The 20119-nt window shown below is 37.3% G+C and overlaps 1 protein-coding gene across 1 annotated transcript in view; it reads left to right on the top strand.

The window, feature by feature from the left end:
* The window catches only part of THSD7A (thrombospondin type 1 domain containing 7A), a 463607-nt gene that overhangs the window by 234736 nt on the left and 208752 nt on the right, over positions 1-20119 (top strand). Inside the window, exons 3-4 of the mRNA XM_043872412.1 lie at positions 10959-11207; positions 13909-14090. Coding sequence (XP_043728347.1) covers positions 10959-11207; positions 13909-14090 — 431 coding nt within the window. The remainder of the gene's footprint in view (positions 1-10958; positions 11208-13908; positions 14091-20119) is intronic.

Genomic DNA, 20119 nt, shown 5'->3' with positions numbered 1-20119 from the left:
TAGTTAGAATTCCATTTCTGCTACTTTATCTAGACTTTCGTGAGACATTTGGATTCCATTTTTGTGGCGCTAGTGGTAAAGAACCCGCCTGCCAATGCAGGAAATGTAAGAGACATGAGTTCAGTACATGGGTCAGGAAGATCCTCTGTAGTAGGAAATAGCAACCCACTGCAGTATACTTGCCTAAAAAATTCCATGGATAGACGAGCCTGGCAGGCTACAGTCCATAGCATCACAAAGAGTCAGACATGACTGAAGCAACATAGAGATAGAGCTTCATCTTACAGAATAGTTTCAAGGACTTCATGAGATAGAGATATTTTAGGCAGAACAATATGGTATAAGGCTCACAGTAGGCATTCAATGAAGATTAATCTCATGTGCACAATCATTCCTCCCTCAGTTTGACCAGTGTCTAGCACACAGAAGGCACTCAGTCTATGTTTACTATAAATATTAATGGTGTAATCATCATCATAGTCTCTCTGTTTCTAATCTTTTACCCTGTTATTCCATCCTCCACCCTGCCACTGGAATTTACATGAAATGCAAATATCATGTCCTTTATGCTCCGAAACTTTGAATGGTTCTCTCATCCACAGAAGGTGCTTTTCTGGATCTACATAACTGTCCTTGATCTGACCCAGGCTTCAATTCCACTCTTGTTTTCACTGCTCAACAAAAACTCCTTACAATGAGGCCAAGGAAGAAAACTGTATTTCCCCGACACACCAACAAACAAAAGACCATTTTTCATGTTTCCATCGATTACCTTCACTCAGTCTGAAAAGTAATATATTGTTTAAAATTCACTATAATAATGTACTACTTCATATATCCTTCTGTGCCTCCGCAAGCAGAATTGTATGATTCCAGTTTAATTACTATAATCTCATCTTTGTGTTTCTGACGCCCAATATGTAGAGTTACTTGATTTCACATTTACTGAAATAATGGTGTTAGACAATTAAAGGAAAAATAAAGTATAAATAAATAGGTATGTTACATGTCTCATATATTAAAAACTATATAATCATATCACTTAATATTGTTCTCATGTTTATGCTGCTGATTTCTATGTAGAACCTGCATTAAAAGTTGTTAACATGGATCAGGAAAATGTATGTGGTTTGACTTTTCCCTAATTACTAGGTCCTCCTTAAAACAAGTAGCACATTTTCAAAGTGCTAGGATGGTGCAAATCCTGGAATTGTGAAATAGTGAAACTAGTGGATTCACGATGTATCAGTAACCCTGGCATTGGTCTCAGCTACAGCAGTTTGCTCTAACAGAGATTTATAATCAGTTTAAACTGTTTGAAGAAGGGCAGAGTGACTAAGAAAATAGACTCTGATTTTAGAAAATGCAAGTTCAAATTTCAGTTCCCTCCTTACACATTCCCATATGATCTTGAACACATTGCCTAACCTTTCAGAAACTCTTTCTCTATAAAATAAAAATAAAAATGGTACCCACACAAAAGGATTATTGGTTGTTCAACCACTTAGTTCTGTCTGACTCTTTGTGACCCCATGGGCTGCAGAACGCCAGGCTTCCCTGTCCTTCACCATCTCCTGGAGCTTGCTCAGCCTCATATCCATTGAGTCAGTGATGCCATCCAACCATCTCATCCTCTGTCGTCCCCTTCTCCTCCCACCTTCAATCGTTCCCAGCATCAGGGTCTTTTCCAATGAGTCGGCTCTTCTCATCAGGTGGCCAAAGTATTGGAGGTTCAGCCTCAAAATAAGTCCCTCCAATCAATATTCAGGACTAATTTCCTTTAGGATTTCCAAGGGACTCTCAAGAGCCTTGTCCAAAATCACAGTTCAAAAGCATCAATTCTTCAGCACTCAGCCTTCTTTATGGTCCAACTCGCACGTCCATACATGACTACTGGAAGAATCATAGCTTTATCTGTACAGACCTTTGTCAGCAAAGTAATGTCTCTGTTTTTTAATGTGCTGTCTAGGTTGGTCATAGCTTTTCTTCCAAGGAAGAAGTATCTTTGAATTTCATGGCTGCACTCACCATCTGCAGTGATTTTGGAGCCCCCAGAATAAAGTCTGTTACTGTTTCTATTGTTTCCCCATCTATTTTCCATGAAGTGATGGGACCAGATGCCATGATCTTAGCTTATTGAATGTTGAGTTTTAAGCCAGCTTTTTCACTCTCCTTTTCACTCACCTTCATGAAGAGGCTCTTTAGTTCATCTTTTGTTTCTGCCATAAGGGTGGTGTCATCTGCGTATCTGAGGTTATTTATATTTCTCCCAGCAATCTTGATTCCAGCTTGTGAGTGATCCAGTCCAGCATTTTTCATGCATGAGGTAATATGAATTAAGTTTTAATGTTACACTGTCAGACTTTCAGACACACAAGACTCACAAGACTGCCATCTGGTATTAGTCTGCGTAGAAAGGTATAGAGCTTGTTATCATTGTAGCCATAGTCATTCCTCATCCGGAAATTCTTCTAGAAATTCATGCAACACATTTCAGGTGGAAGAAGGTAATTCTACATCCAGCAGGTCAAAGAGCAGCCTTGCCTTAAAAATATCAGCCCTACAGGCACTGGTATCTCTGGAAGTGATCTACTTGTAATAGCCTGTAATGTCTTCAGTAAAACAAATCCTAGTCCAAGAGTTTAGGGAAGCACAAAACTGTGGCTTCCTACCAGGTACTTTTAGTTTCTCCACAGCAAATTGAATTTATCAACTTGATCATTGTATCATAAATAATATCTAGTAACATAGCTGATATTTCAGCTTTCATCAGGTTACCAGGTAACTGTAAGAGGAGGTATTTAACTGATGGTCAAATTCTCCACAAAAGATTAAAAGGGATTATTAATTCTCTGCCTATACATAGGATATAAACTTTGTAAGTATTACATGTGTGTATGTGTGTGTTCAGTTGCTCATTCATGTCCAATTCTTTGCAACCCTATGGACTGTCACCAGCCAGGATCTTCTGTCCATGGAATTTTCCAGGCAAGAATACTGGAGCAGATTGCCATTTCCTCCTCCAGGGGGTCCTGCCAACCCAGGGATCAAACGCACATCTCTTGCATCTCCTGCATTGGCTGGCAAATTCTTTACCATGAGCACCACCTGGGAAGCCCCATATATGCATATATGTATATGATAACAATCTGATGAAGTGTTACAAATGAATCTAAGAGGAAACTAAACATGGAGGGTTTTGTATGAAATGAGTTGTAAAGATCGTCATTTGGTCATTATTTTGCCTGATTTTCATGGAATAACTTGTGTTGTTCATCACAGAGAAAGTTTTGCTCTTAGGTTAGTGTTGTTACCTAATGCATCATTAGTAGTCAATACATGACACATTAGTGAAAATGGGATTCTGGCCCTCTCTGTTGTTATAAGGAGCAACAGAGCTGACTCATAGGACCATTTTCCTGCCACTCTCAGATGATTCTTCTGCCCAGACTTCCCAGCTCAGACAAATTGACTTTGACGTTTTGAGCTCTAATTGTTTCCTAGGAATGCAATTTTCGTACACATGCCAGTAGAATTAAGAAGATTGAATGTGAGTTGTTATATTAAAATGGACCTGCCTCTCTGTATGGTTGATTATCATAGTTAAATATAGCATCTGAATGATGAGACAGAATTATCAGTGAACTCTCCCATTGGAACAGATGCTCTATTGTGGCAATAGGCCTCCTCTGTCTTATAAACATGAGATACTAGTTATTGGTAATGTGCAAGAGTTCAACTAAGAATCAGCGCAAGGCAATCTAATTCCAGGAAAATCCTTCAAAGTGCATAAATCCGAGGTTGATGACATTCTCTAACATCAACTTCATCTTTGTATGTAGACATTAGGATTAAGAATTCAACATCCTTTCTGGAAGGAGAGTGGGAGAGAGGTACTCTCAAGAGTCTTCTCTGACACCACAGTTTGAAAGTGTCAGTTCTTTGGTGCTCAGCCTTCTTTATGGTCCAACTCTCACATTGATTCCAACTGCAGGATGGAGAGCCTTCATCAGTCCTTGGGAAACTTAGGACTTCATTTATAGTAGGCACATCTCTCAAGGCAGGTCTCTCACTGAAATTCTTCGGATTAGTGTCTGGCCGCAGTTTGCTAAAATAGTTAAAGCACATTATCAACAGCTCATGCCTTGCCTTGGTGTGGACCCAGAGTGCAAGCACAGACAAAGAGCAAACACTGACTTCACACTTCGATAGGTCACAGTTTGGTAATGAAATCAAAGCACATGATCAAAAGCTCATACATTACCTTGACATGGAGCCAAAGTGCAAGCACAGAGGAAGAGCAGGCACTGCCTTCACACTTCTGATAGGTAGCAGTTTGCTAAAATAATAAAAGGGTGTGATCAATAGCTCATACATTGCCTTGGGATGGACCCAGAGTGCAAGCACAAAGAGCAGACATTGACTTCACACTTTTGATAGAGATCAAACCCTGAGCCTTTGGAGTAGGAACACTGACTCCAAGACCTTAGACTACCAGAGAACTAACCCTCGGGGTTATCAAACAGTGAGAACTCACACAAAGGAAACCACTGTAATACAAGACCCAGCATCACCCAACCACCAGTAGCACTCTGCAGGATGCCTCATCTAAAGGACAAACAAAGCAAAAATACAAACCCAATCATCAGCAGACAGGATTACCACTTCACTCAGTGTTGCCCATCAGAGGAAAAAAAAAAAACTCAACATAAATCTCACCCTATAAGAAACTTACACAAACCACTGGACCAACCTTAGTGGGCAGAAACCAAAAGGAAGAAAGAATTCAACCTTGAAGTCTGGGAAAAGCAGACCTCAAACACAATAAGTTTAAAAAAAATAATGAAAAAGCAGACAAATACTACATAAATGAAGGAACAAATTAGAAAAACAGAAGTCCAAATAAATGAAGAGGAATTAGGCAAACTACTTGAAAAAGAACTCAGAATAATGATAGTAAAGATGATCAAAAACCTTGACGACAGAATGGGGAAAATGCAAGAATCAGTTAACAAATACCTGGAAGAATTAAAGTATAAACACGGAGACAACACAATTACTGAAATTAAAAATACTCTAGAAGGAATCAGTTGCAGAATATCTGAAGCAGAAGAATGAATCAGTGACCTGGAAGATAATATGGTGGAAATAACTTCTGAAGAGCAAAATAAAGTAAAAAGAATGAAAAGAAATGAGGATAGTCTAGAGACCCTGTGGGACAATATCAAGTGCACCAACATTCGAATAATAGGAGCCCCAGAATAAGAAGAGAAAAAGAAAGGATATGAGAAAAATTTTGAAGAGATTATAGTTGAAAATTTCCCCAACATGGAAAAGGAAATAGTCAATCAATTCCAAGAGGCACAAAGAGTCCCGTATAGGATAAACCCAAGGAGAAACACAGCAAGACACATACTAATCAAACTAACAAAGACTAAGCACAAAGAAAGAAGATTAAAAGCAGCAAGGGAGAAGCAACAGGTAATATACAAGGGAAACCTCATATGCTTCACAGCTGATCTTTCAGCAGAAACTCTTCAGGCCGGAAGGAAATGGCAGGATATATTTAAACTACGGAAAGGGAAAAATCTACAACCAAGATTACTGTACCCGGCAAGATCTCATCCAAAATTGATGGAGAAATCAAAAGCTTTTCAGACAAGCGGAAGTTAAGACAGCTCAGTACCATCAAACCAGCTTTACAACCAATGTTAAATGGACTTACATAGTCAAGAAATACAAGAGAAGAAAAAAGATCTACAAAATCAACCCCAAACAATTAAGAAAATGGCAATGGGAACATATATATCAATAATTACTTTAAATGTAAATGGATTAAATGCTTCAACCAAAAGACACAGACTGGCTGAATGGATACAAAAACACAACCCATATAATATGCTATCTGCAAGAAACCCACTTTAGACCTCAAGACACATATAGACTGCCAGTGAGAGGATGGAAAAATATATTCCATGCAAATGGGAAGCAAAAGAAAGCTGAAGTAGCAATCCTTATATCAGACAAAATAGATCTTAAAACAAAGAAGATTACAAGAGATGAGGAAGGACACTACATAATTATCAAGGGATCAATCCAAGAGGAAGGCATAACAATTGTAAATAATATGCACCCAACATAGGAGCACCTCAGTACATAAGACAAACACTAACAGACATAAAAGGAGAAATTGGCAGGAACACAATAATAGTAGGAGACTTTAACACCCGACTCACACCAATGGACAGATCATCAAAACAGAAAACTAATAAGGAAACACAAGTCTTAAATGATACATTAGAGGAGATGGATGTTATTGATATCTTCAGGATATCACATCCAAATGCAGAAAAATACATCTTCTTCTCAGGTGCACATGGAACATTCTCCAGGATAGACCACATCTTGGGTCACAAATCAAACCTCAGTAAATTTAAGAAAATAGAAATCATATCATGAATCTTCTCTGACCACAATGCTATGAGACTAGATATCAATTACAAGAAAAAAAAAAACTCTAAGAAACACAAACACATGGAGATTAAACAACACATTTCTAAATAACCAACAGGTTACAAAAGAAATAAAAAGAGAAATCAAAAAACTTCTAGAAATGAATGATAATGAAAACATGACAACTCAAAGCCTATGGGATGCAGCAAAAGCAGTTCTATGAGGGAAGTTTATAGCAATACAATCCTACCTCAAGAAACAAGAAAAACATCAAATAGGCAACCTAACTTTACACCTAAAACAACTGGAAAAATAAAAACAAAAAAACCCAAAAATTAGTAGAAGGAAAGAAATCGTAAAGATCCGAGTAGAAATAAATGAAAAAGAAATGAAAGAAACAATACTAAAGATTAATAAAACTAAAAGCTGGTTCTTTGAGATGATAAACAAAATTGACTAATCTTTAGTCAGACTCATCAGGAAAAAAAGGAGAAAAGAATCAAATCAACAAAATTAGAAATGAAAAAGGAGAGGTTACAACAGACAATGCAGAAATACAAAGGATAGTGAGAGACTATTATGAACAACAATATGGCAATAAAATGGATAACCTGGAAGAAATGGACAGATTCTTAGAAAAGTTCAATCTTCCAAGAATGAACAAGGAAGAAATAGAAATTATGAACAACCCAATTACAGCACTGAAATTGAAGCTGTGATCAAAAATCTCCCAAAAAACAAAAGCCCAGAATCAGATCGCTTCACAGGAGAATTCTGTCAAACATTTAGAGATGAGCTAATGCCTATCCTTCTAAAACTCATTCAAAAAATTGCAGAGGAAGGAACACTTCCAAACTCATTCTACAAGGCCACCATCACCCTGATACCAAAACCAGACAAAGAAAACACAAAAAAAGAAAACTACAGGCCAATATCACTGATGAACATAGATGCAAAAATCCTCAACAAAATTTTAGCAAACAGAATTCAGCAACACATCAAAAAGCTCATACACCATGATCAAGTTGGGTTTATTCCAGGAATGGAAGGATTCTTCAATATATGCAAATCAATGTGATACACCATATCAACAAATTAAAAGATAAAATCCATATGATAGTATCAATAGATGCAGGAAAAGCCTTTGACAAAATTTAGCACCCATTTATGATTAAAACTCTTCAAAAAATGGGCATAGAAGGAACCTACCTCAACACAGTAAAGGCCATATATGATAAGCCTACAGCAAACATTATTCTCAATGGTGAAAAACTGAAAGCTTCCCCCCTAAGATCAGGAACAAGACAAGGGTGTCCACTTTCACCACTGTTATTCAGCATAGTTCTGGAAGTCCTAGCTACAGCAATCAGAGAAGAAAAAGAAATAAAAATAATCCAGATCAGGAAAGAAGAAGTAATGCTCTCACTGTTTGCAGATGACATACCATACATAGAAAACCCTAAAGATAGTATCAGAAAATTACTAGAGCTAATCAGTGAATTTAGCAAAGATGCAGGATATAAAATCAATAGACAGAAATCACTTGCATTTCTATACACTAACACTGAAAAATCAGAAAGAGAAATTAAAGAATCAAATCCCATTCACCATTGCAACAAAAAGAATTAAATATCTAGGAATAAATTTACCTATTGAAACAAAAGAGCTGTACACAGAAAATTATGAGACACTGATGAAAGAAATCAAAGGCGACATAAACATATGGAGAGATATTCCAAGTTCCTGGGTAGGAAGAATCAATATTGCGAAAATGACTATACTACTAAATGCAATCTACAGATTCAATGCGATCCCTATCAAATTACCAATGGCATTTTCCACAGAACTAAAACAAAAAATTTCACAATTCATATGGAAACACAAAACACCCCAAATATCCAAAGCAGTCTTGAGAAAGAAGAATGGAGCTGAAGGAATCAACCTTCCTGACTTCAGATTATACTACAAAGCTACAGTCATCAAGACAGTATGGTCCTGGCACAAAAACAGGAACATAGACCAATGGAACAAGATAGAAAACCCAGAAATAAACCCTTGCACCTCCTTTTACAAAGGAGACAAGAATATACAATGGGGCAAAGACAGCCTCTTCAATAAATGGTGCTGGGAAAACTGGGCAGCTACATGTAAAAGAATGAAATTAGAACACTTCCTAACACCATACACAAAGATAAACTTAAAATGGATTAAAGACCTACATGTAAGACCAGAAAATATAAAACTATTAGAGGAAAACATAGACAGAACACTTGATGACATAAATCAAAGCAAGATCCTCTATGACCCATCTCCTAGAGTAATAGAAATAAAAAAAAAAGTAAACAAGTGGGACCTGATTAAACTTAAAAGCTTTTGCACAGCAAAGGAAACTATAAGCAAGGTAACAAGATCACCCTCAGAATGGGAGAAAATAATAGCAAATGAAACAACTGACAAAGATTAATTTCCAAAACATACAAGCAGCTCATACAACTCAGGAAAATAAACAACCCGCTCAAAAAGTGAGAAAAAGACCTAAACAGACATTTCTCCAAAGAAGACATACAGATGGTTAACAAACACATGAAAATAGGCTCAACATTGCTCATTATTAGAGAAATACAAATCAAAACTACAATGAGATATCACTTCACACTGGTCAAAATGGCCATCATCAAAGAGTCTACAAACAATAAATGCTAGAGAGGGTATGGAGAAAAGGGAACACTCTTGCACTGTTGGTGGAATGTAAATTTATATAGCCACTATGGAAGACAGTATGGAGATTCCTTGAAAAAACTAGGAATAAAACCACCATGTAACCCAGCAGTCCCATGCCTAGGCATATACCCTGGGGAAACCAGGGTTGAAAAAGACACATGTATCCCATTGTTCATTGTAGCGCTATTTTCAGTAACTAGAACATGGAAGCAACCTAGATGTCCATCAATAGATGAATGGATAAAGAAGTTGTGGTACATATACACATGGAATATTACTCAGCCATAAAGAGGAACACATTTGAGTCAGTGCTGATGAGGTGGATGAACCTAGAACCTATTATACACAGTGAAGTGAGTCAGAAAGAGAAAGAGAAACATCGTATTCTAATGCATATATACGGAATCTTGGAGAAGGAAATGGCAACCCACTCCAGTATTCTTGCCTGGAGAATCCCAGGGACAGAGGAGCCTGGCGGGCTGCTGTCTATGGGGTCACACAGGGTCAGACACGACCAAAGCAACTTAGCAGCAGCAGCATACAGAATCTAGAAAAATGGTTCTGAAGAATTTATTTACAGGGCAGCAGTGGAGAAACAGACATAGAGAATAGCCTTATGGACATGGGGAGAGGGGAGGGGAGGGTGAGATGTATGGAAAGAGTAACATGGAAACTTACCTTACCATATGTAAAATAGCCAGCAAGAATTTGCTGTATGGCTCAAGAAACTCAAATAGGGGTTCTGTATCAACCTAGAGGGGTGGGATGGGGAGGGCAATGGGAGGGAAGTCCAAAGGGGAGGAGATATATGTATACATGTGACTGATTCATGTTGAGGTTTGACAGAAAACAACAAAATTCTATAAAGCAATTATCCTTCAGGAAAAAATAAATTGAAAAACAAAAGAATTCAACCTCCTTCTATTTCAAGGAGGAATAGTTAGATAAGAATTTGAACGTAAATACCTTACTGGTGACTAAATATTCTAGATCTATTTAGAGGATATCTCTACACAGTATAGCTTAATAAATTTATATTTTTAATGTTTGTTGTTCAGTTGCTCACTCGAATCTGAACTCTGTGACCCAATGAACTGCAGAACACAAGGCTTCCCCGTCCTTCACTGTCTCCCAGAGTTTGCTCAAACTCATGTCCATTGAGTCGATGATGCCATCCAACCATCTCATCTGCTGTCACCCTTCTAATGCCTAGGATGCATTTAATTAATATACTCATATGTAGACCTTGCATTAAAGTATGACTGGAAAAAGTTGATGTATTTGAATAAGCCTCCATTATATTTGTAGTTGACAGCTAAAATTTCAAATGATATTAAAAATAATGGTAAGCATAAATTAAGTTGCTTTTTTCTATTCAAAATAATATTGTAGCAGTTAGCCAGGCATGTTTATTTAAATCACTAAACAGAGTGAAAATTATCTTATGTTAACAGTTCATTTTCTAAGTTAAAACAAATCTGGAGTGAGTAAAATGAACAATATGGTAAACTTAGTTTCAGCTAATTTTGCTTCATCTTTTATTTTCTATTTCCTGCGAATGGTTTAACAACTATTATAAACTAAGAGGAAATGCAAGTGTTAGCTTGGAGTCTAACAGCTTTTACACATTATAAATGTTGGTACGTTTTCAATGAAATTGGAATTGTACTTCCAAGTAGAAATAAGCATGTCCAAGCTGATTTTGCTCTGGAACATTCATGCCTGCCTACAAAGTTCATGCCTACCTACAAGTCTGTGATGAGAATATTAATTCTCATTTGCAGCTTCTGCCAGCAAGAGAAGCTGCCAATGACCTTCCAGGCCTGCGTGATGACCAAGGAGTGCCAGGTGTCCGAGTGGTCAGAGTGGAGCCCCTGCTCAAAAACGTGCCATGACACGGCATCCCCTAAAGGCACCCGCATGAGAACTCGGCTCATCAGGCAGTTTCCTATTGGCAGCGAGAAGAAGTGTCCAGAGCTTGAGGAAAAAGAGCCCTGCGTGTCTCAAGGAGATGGAGTTGCCCCCTGTGCCACGTGAGTTAATAAGGACAGCGACCTCTGTTGCCCATCTGCCCAAACTGCATATTCCTTTAGCTGATTTCAGTGGGGTGGTGTGTTGAGAAATACTGATTTTTACAAATTCTAAGTAGAAATATATCTCTACCAACACTATCTGATAAAAACAAAGAAAAAAAAATACCAGTTTTACTAATGAAAGTGTCAGTAACAAGCTATGTTTCCCAATCTCCACAAAAGTTGGATTTTTAGCAGTAGTTCTTTGCATATTTTCTGTAATGAGGATTGGCAAGCTTTTTCTGTAGTGGAGAAGATAGTAAATATATTAGTCTTTACGAGCCACATGTGTCTCTGTCACGATGATTCACCTCTGCCTTTGGATCTATAAGCAATATGTTAAGAAATGAGTGTGGATATGTTTCCATAAAATATATTTATAGAAACAGGACAGGTTGAATTTAGCCATAGTTTGTCAACTAGTCTATAAGGTAAAATAATCTTTCAAAATATAGATTCCTTTTGCCTATTGAGCAAGCCCTATTAAAATTCAGTACTGTGTAAAACAAATCCTATTAAATATAGTAGAATACTACATCAAAATAATAAGACTTTAAGCTCTCTCAGGACCAAGATTGCTTATTAACCTTGGGTGTGGAGATTGTTTCTTCTTTAATCACTGATATATGTCATAGGACCAGGCACATAGTAAGTACCCAATAAATGTTCATCGAATTCAGATGAAATAAGATGATTTTGAAATATTTGGCACTGTAACTATATTATTTTTATCCTTAAAAATCATTTCCAAGACATTACTGTGAATTAACTTGGTGATAAATATGTTTCAGGTTAGTCTGAATGTAGAGTATTTATGAAAAAACTTACAGAATCTTAGTTTATCAGTAGATACCCACAAGCTTCATTGAAAGGTTCCCTGGAATATTTGAAACATTTAGAGAACAGGCTTACAGCTTGCACTTGATGAACCAGTGAAGAGGAAAATTACCACTACCACTGACGCTGCTGCTCCTCCTCCCATTTCTAACAGTAATAATAATAATAACAAAGAATAGTAATGATTTGTACAAGATCTTCAGTTATGCAGCACTGTGGAATCCTCCCTTCTCCCCTAATACAGCCAGCTGAACACTCTGAAGTTTCCTTCCAAACTTCTCTGCCTGCCCCTCTGACTTGTATGTTCCCCTTGGCATAACAGTTTCAGGGAAGCTGCCGGGTTCTCTAGTCAGAGTGTTTCATCTCCTGTGAGATTCTTCCATTTTTTTAATCTCAAGCTAGGATATCTTTATCCTCTCAGTTATTCAAACATCATTAACTATTAATTAAAATAAATCCCTATTCTAAATCTCTGTCTTCTAACCCTTTGTGGATAGTAGCATATTTTTTAAGGATGTGTAATCAATTTACGTTACTAAAAAATTTCTTTCTCTCACAGGACTCCTTAGGATGACCTATGTTGGGATGCTGCTCTATAAAAAATAAAATTTTCGTTTTAATTCCCCTAATGAATGGCTTGTTTAGTTTTCTTTTCTGTGCCACCTCCCAGTCTCTCCTCCCAAGGCATCATTTATCGATGATTTAAAAATTGACCTGAATACTTCACTTCCTTTATAAATATATGTCAAGACCATTGTTCTTTGATGCCCTAGACCTGTACCTCTGTTAAGCCATGAATCCCCACTTACAAAAATTGAAAAATGGGCATGAAGTTCACCTTTACTGACATGAAACCTTACCACTGACAAAGCAAAGCATCTAGATAGACATCCAAGAGCCCATTTAACCTTTTTGTCTAATTGAGATGAGCATTAGCACATCCATTTGTACCTGTGTTGGCTGTTAATCTGATTACTAAGGAAGCATCTTGGTAAAAATGACATAAAGTACTCCAAGAGCCATTTTCTTTGTGCTTTTAGAATATCCATTTTCCTTGAGGTAGAGAAATGCCATCACTGTCTATCTTCAGTGACATCAAGACCCTGGCTATCTCCTTAAAGCATGTGTTGGGCTGACAATCCTCTGACATTTTTTTCACATCATAATCTTGATTGGAGCTTTAATTTAGAAGCATAGATCATCTTTCCTGTGTTCCACTGATTAGAAACGTCAGCTCTTTTCATCGTTCATCAGTACTCATCAGGGATGCTCAAATGTTACAGGAGAGAAAAAAAAAAAAAAACTCTTATTCTCAGCAATAAAGAGAAAACTCTGAATTATGTTATATTTTTATTACAAATACACAATCACAATTTTGACCAGTGTGAAGAAGGAATTTTCATACATTTTATTAACGACAAAACAAATATTTGGGTTCATCATTTAGAATGTTCTCCATTCTCAGATTTAATCTTCCTTTGTTTATAAACATGAAAAAAAGGGCAAGCCTGAGTTCAGCTTAATTAAAAGTAAAATTTCATATATTCAGCATTATGCTCTCTTTGTATAAAATATTTATAAGTAACTTCTAGTAGTTGCAATTAAAACTGTATCATCTTAAATTTAACCCCTCTTTAAACGGAGCAGCATAAGGATGTAGAAGAAGGGATCGAAACTGAACCTGTACCAGAGATGTGGTCTAAGATTGATTCAAGGGGAAGGAATTGTTCAGATTAATTTTCTTGAGGGGAAAAAAAACAAATAGGATTGGAGAAAAGTTGTATTCAGTGAACACATGGCCACTGTCGGCATTTTCTTTATCTAGGTACAGCTGGAGGACCACGGAGTGGACCGAGTGTCGGGTGGACCCTCTGCTCAGCCAGCAGGACAGGAGGCGAGGCAACCAGACGGCCCTCTGCGGAGGGGGCGTCCAGACCCGAGAGGTGTACTGCGTGCAGGCCAGCGAGAACCTCCTCTCGCAGCTGAGCACCCACAAGGACAAGGAAGGTAAATCTTGTTTCCTTCGCAAGTACTCACCTGTGGAGAGCAGGCATGGGATCATCCTGCAGGGATTATATATGCAGCCATTTGGGGGCACGAAGAGCCGTATATTTGTTCACATTATGGCGGATATTAACTATGTTCAATGGTAGTCTAAATGATGGTTATAAAAATAATTAATAAAGTTCCATCTTTGGTTCGTTCTGGTTTGCTGACAAGCCTCTCTTTAAATTTTGACTTCAGGTTCTGAGTCAGAATTTAGCAATTATAAAATAAATTATAAAATTTATTTAAAATAAAATTTATGTAAAATAAAAAAATAAATTATAAAATTATAAAATATAATTTAGCAATTATAAAAATAGAATAAACATGTGTCTTATAAGGATACATATAGGATGCAAATATGTGTTCTAAAGCTCAAATTTCTTTTCTTCATATAAGAATAAGTAAAACCTGTATGTTAAAAAAGAAAACTTGTTCTGCTGTTTTACAATGATGTTGAAAAAATAAATTAATTATGGTATTGAGAGAAAATTCACTTTGAATTTAAAAGAAATAGAGAATAAAACTACAGGAAAAGATCTTTAATCCAAAGGCATAACTTAAAAACAAAAAGACAAACAAACAAACAAAAAGCTTTGATTAAATGCTTTAATTTGGTAGACATATCTTAGAATTTTTTTGGTCTAAATCTCAGTTTGGGGACAAGATGTGATAAGTGTACAAAAGAATAGTGAGTCCAAGATGGTCAAGATTAAAAGTACATATTGTTGAATATTAATATTACTCTAAAATTCTGATCATCGTTGGACTGAGCCTCTTAAGAGCCTCTTAACATTTTACTACCTGAGGGACTGCAGGACTTGTATCACTAATACATTCAGCCCATATTGATTAGTGGCCAGAAGAGCTCCAAAAATTGTCTATGGTGATGAGGACAGAAATATCAATACAAATTTCATGTCAGGAAAATGCTCATGGTCATCATGAGGGCACACAGACCAATAGTCATAATGCTGTATGAAAGTGAAAGTGTTAGTAGCTCAGTCCTATCTGACTCTTTGCAACCCCATAGACTGTAGCCCACCAGGCCCCTCTGTTCATGGGGTTTCCCAGGCAAGAATACTGGAGTGGGTTGCCAGTTCCTTCTCCAGGGGATCTTTCCCACCCAGGGATCGAACCCAAGTCTCCTGCATTGCAGGCAGATTCTTTACCATCTGAGCCACCATAATTGAGTTTTAGAATAGCTGTGGTGAGAAAATAGAGGAACCTTGATAACGGAGGTGGAATTTGAGCTGTTATGATGCATATACTCCATATAGTTAAGCAGGTCAGGCATGCAAGAGGGAGTTTATTCTAAACAGAAGGAACAACATGGATTAAAGGTGAAAAAAAAAAAAAAGGAATAAAAAAACTAAATATTCAGAAAAGGAATATGACCAAGAAGAATCATAAAAGCAAGGGAAGAACCAAGAGAAAAAGACATTTCATAAAACAAAAGGAGAGAGCGCTCTTTTGCCTCCCACCAAAGTTGCAGCAGCAGTAATTCTTGGGAAGTAAGGGCTAAAGTTTTGCATTTGCAGCTTGCAGAATTTAATTGTTTTGTATCCACTGGCTTTACACAGCATGTTAACTCATTTAGTAATCTAGCCTAGGGATACCTTTTACTACTAATATGTCTTGCGATTTTAAGGAAGTAGCATAAAACATGTAATGTTAGTACATTAATATTTTCTTAGTCACTTTAATGGCTACATTTTTAACATCCTTTGGTGAATTTATTATGGCAGTCCTTTCAGAGTAGTATAATTTCATTGCTAGAGGTAGATCAGATTTTAGTTTCTGAATGTCAATTATATCCTCTAGGTTATTACTTTCAAAAGATCCTTCAGAATTTTGAATTGTAATTGGACACTTTTAAAAATCATTTTGTCATAGAGTTCCCTGACTACTGCTGTCAAGGCACTGCAGAACAATAAAAATAAAAGTCACAGGAAAAAAAGATAAGATGCAAAGAATATTATTATTAAGATGTATCTGTTGGGCTAATGCAAACACCAAAGCATAGATATGGAAGTAGTCAATTCACCTGAAATTAATATTTAATCTTGTAAGTATATAACATAAATAACTTAAGAATCTGTGTCCTTTCATGTCAAAGATCAAGAATATTAATAAGCCTCTTATAGTCTTTGCAAAAACAGTTGATTCTTGCTAAAAGTTGCAGTTATTTTTTCCTCAGAATTTAGACTATGTGAGTTCCCCCTAGTAGTACTCAATTTTCCCCAGTAGGAAACTTGTTAGATATACCAGCATCCCAAGGGTAACATGTGAATACTATAGATAGGTGTGAATAGAGAACAATTAGACTGTGGGCTGTGAAGATTATTCACAGTCTTTTTCAATAAATACGAAAGAATGAAAGCTTACTTTATAAAAACAGGGAAACCTCTCAGAATAACTTGCTTTTTCAATCCCAGCAAGAAGGTACTGATCTCAAGAAATCCTGACTGTTTAGCCATGAACAGGGTATCCTAAGTGCAATTCATATTGCACTTAATTTGAAGAACAAGGATTGCACTGTTGTTTTTGTAGATTCTCTCTGTGTGTTTTATAAATGTCTTTTCACATATAACCAAACTATTGAAAATACTTTAACTCAAAATACTTTAGCCCCAACATAAAATTTCTTTATACAAAAATACTGAAAACAAGTGATATGACATCAACTTCCTTTATTATCTTGGTATATCATGTTACATAGAATTTTGATAATGACCACCATAGCACAAAACCAAGATCACTTTAAATTACTTTATTCATTGATGTATTTTCTGCTATTAACTGACTCACATCTTACAAGGCCGTAATTCTTTTCCTTGGAGCTAATATATTTAGTTTTCATGAAGTTGAACTATTTATTATTAAAGTACTCACAAAGTAAAAAGTATAATATTCAAAACTTGGTACAAGTTGAATTACCAGGATAGTTATTAAGTTGGTGATGGCATCTACAGACAATGGGAAAAATATGTCTACTTGATATTGGAGAGTATCCACATTTTATTCATGGAATTCTTCCAGTTCTAACAGAATATTGAGGTGATCAAAATTTCCATTATCACTCATTTAGAAGAAAGACTTGACAGGTTCTCTGCTGAGAAGAGTCAGCAGTAAAATCTTGACAGTTTCTGTGAGCTGGCTGTTCAGAATTCCAGTAGTCTTGAAAAATGTCCAACTTGTCCTGGCATGAAATCTGTCCTCAAAATGTGACAGGAAGAGGCCTTGCCCATAAGGTTATCAGTGTAACTCCTAGAAAGCTGAGGGACGTGTTACTGATCATTAGATGCATAATGTGAATTGACTCTTGGAAGAGTTCATAGTGAAATGAAAGTAGATTTTAGCTATAGTAACTCAAGACACCTTCCAGTTGATACAGATTGAACATGTTTTCAAACGAGGGAAGCCAAAGTTATTCATTATAAAGCACCATAAAGCTGCGAATATCATAGAAAATTGTATAAGATGCTTTTATACAAAACATAGCAAATAATCCACACTTATATCTGGATAAGGCCTGTGAGATTTGCAGTTACTAAGAAAGACAGTCTGGATAATAAGCCTGTATGATGACATTGAATGAGACAAACCAGCAGAAAGGTTTGGAGGGTCAATAGAAAAATGGATTGAAGGCAGGATGGTTGTACTGTGAATGGGTAGACAGAAGGATGAATAAAGAACTCATGTTTTCACATGTTTTGCCCCCCAAAATGTGAATAAAATAGTCACCATCCCTATGAAGTACAAATTGTTTATAGTTGTAGTCTTCTAACTGTAGTTTCCACAGACTACCCTGCTTCAGTCAACACTGTTTTTTGAGGGGGAAAGACTATTCTTATATATATGCTGCTCTTTCCCTGTTATTTCAGAAACTAAATATCAGAGTACATTGAAGCCTAGTGCTGCACCTTCCCTGTCCATCACTTTTGAAGTAACAGGTTGGTGAGACTGTTTTATGTAACATTTCAATCAGAAATGTATGTCAAGATTCTCTATACCTTCCCTGATATAATTCTTAAACCCTCTAGGAAAAATAGTAGTTTAGTTTTACTTTCTATTGTCCTTGAAATAGACTTAAAGCTGGGGCTTCCCTGGTAGCTCAGATGGTAAAGAATCAGCCTGCAACTCAGGAGACCCTGGTTCATTCCTTAGTCAGGAAGGCCCCCTGGAGAAGGGATAGGCTACGCATTCCAGTATTAGGCTTCCCTGGTGGCGCAGATGGTAAAGAATCCGCCTAAAATGCAGGACACCTGGGTTTGATCCCTGGGTTGGGATGATCCCCCGGAGAAGGGCATGGCAACCCACTCCAGTGTTCTTGCCTGGAGAATCCCCATGGACAGAGGAGCCTGGTGGGCTACAGTTCATGGGTCCCAAAGAGTTGGACATGATTGAGTGACTAAGCACACATGAAATAGAAATGATTTTTTGTCTCTTGGCTTTCTATAACATCATAATATAGATATAAATATTGTAGAAAACATAAAAGGATTTTTGAATTTACTAACTATATAATGTCTCAGATATCATAATTATATCAGTTCAGTTCAGTTCAGTCGCTCAGTCGTGTCTGCTCTGTGACCCCAACAATTGCAGCATGCAAGGCCTCCCTGTCCATCAAAACCTCCCGGAGTTTACTCAAACCCATGTTCATCGAGTTGGTGCTGCCATCCAGCCATCTCATCCTCTGTCATCCCCTTCTCCTCCTGCCCCCAGTCCCTCCCAGCATCAGGGTCTTTTCCAGTGAGTCAACTCTTTGCATGAGGTGGCCAAAGTACTAGAGTTTCAGCTTCAGCATCAGTCCTTCCAGTGAACACCCAGGACTGATCTCCTTTAGGATGGACTGCTTGGATCTCCTTGTAGTCCAAGGGACTCTCAAGAGTCTTCTTCAACACCGTAGTTCAAAAGCATCAATTTTTCGGTGCTCAGTTTTCTTTATAGTCCAACTCTCACATCCATACATGACTACTGGAAAAACCATAGCCTTGACTAGACGGACATTTGTTGGCAAAGTAATGTCTCTGCTTTTAAATATACTATCCAGGTTGGTCATAACTTTCCTTCCAAAGAGTAAGTGTCTTTAATTTCATGGCTGCAGTCACCATTTGCAGTGATTTTGGAGCCCCCCAAAATAAAGTCTGACACTGTTTCCATTGTTTCCCCATCTATTTGCCATGAAGTGATGGGACCAGATGCCATGATCTTAGTTTTCTGAATGTTGAGCTTTAACCCAACTTTTTCACTCTCTTCTTTCACTTTCATCAAGAGGCTCTTTAGTTCACCTTCACTTTCTGCCATAAGGGTGGTGTCATCTGCATATCTGAGGTTACTGATACTTCTCCCGGCAATCTTGATTCCAGCTTGCGCTTCATCCAGCCCAGTGTTTCTCACAATGTACTCTGCATATAAGTTAAATAAACAGGGTGACAATTTACAGCCTTGACGTACTCCTTTCCCGATTTGGAACCAGTCTGTTGGTCCATGTCCAGTTCTAACTGTTGCTTCCTGACCTGCATACAGGTTTCTCAAGAGGCAGGTCCGGTGGTCTGGTATTCCCATCTCTTTCAGAATTTTCCACAGTTTATTGTGATCCACACAGTCAAAGGCTTTGGCGTAGTCAATAAAGCAGAAATAGATGTTTTTCTGGAACTCTCTTGCTTTTTCGATGATCCAGTGGATGTCGGCAATTTCCTCTGCCTTTTCTGAAACCAGCTTGAACATCTGGAAGTTCACAGTTCACGTATTGCTGAAGCCTGGCTTGGAGAATTTTGAGCATTACTTTGCTAGCGTGTGAGATGAGTGCAATTGTGCAGTAGTTTGAGCATTCTTTGGCATTGCCTTTCTTAGGGATTGGAATGAAAACTGACCTTTTCCAGTCCTGTGGCCACTGCTGAGTTTTCCAAATTTGCTGGCATATTGAGTGTAGCACTTTCACAGCATCATCTTTCAGGATTTGAAATAGCTCAACTGGAATT

This window comes from Cervus elaphus, chromosome 18, assembly GCF_910594005.1.
Source record: "Cervus elaphus chromosome 18, mCerEla1.1, whole genome shotgun sequence".
NCBI lineage: Eukaryota > Metazoa > Chordata > Mammalia > Artiodactyla > Cervidae > Cervus > Cervus elaphus.
This window is presented reverse-complemented; position numbering and strand designations above follow the sequence as displayed.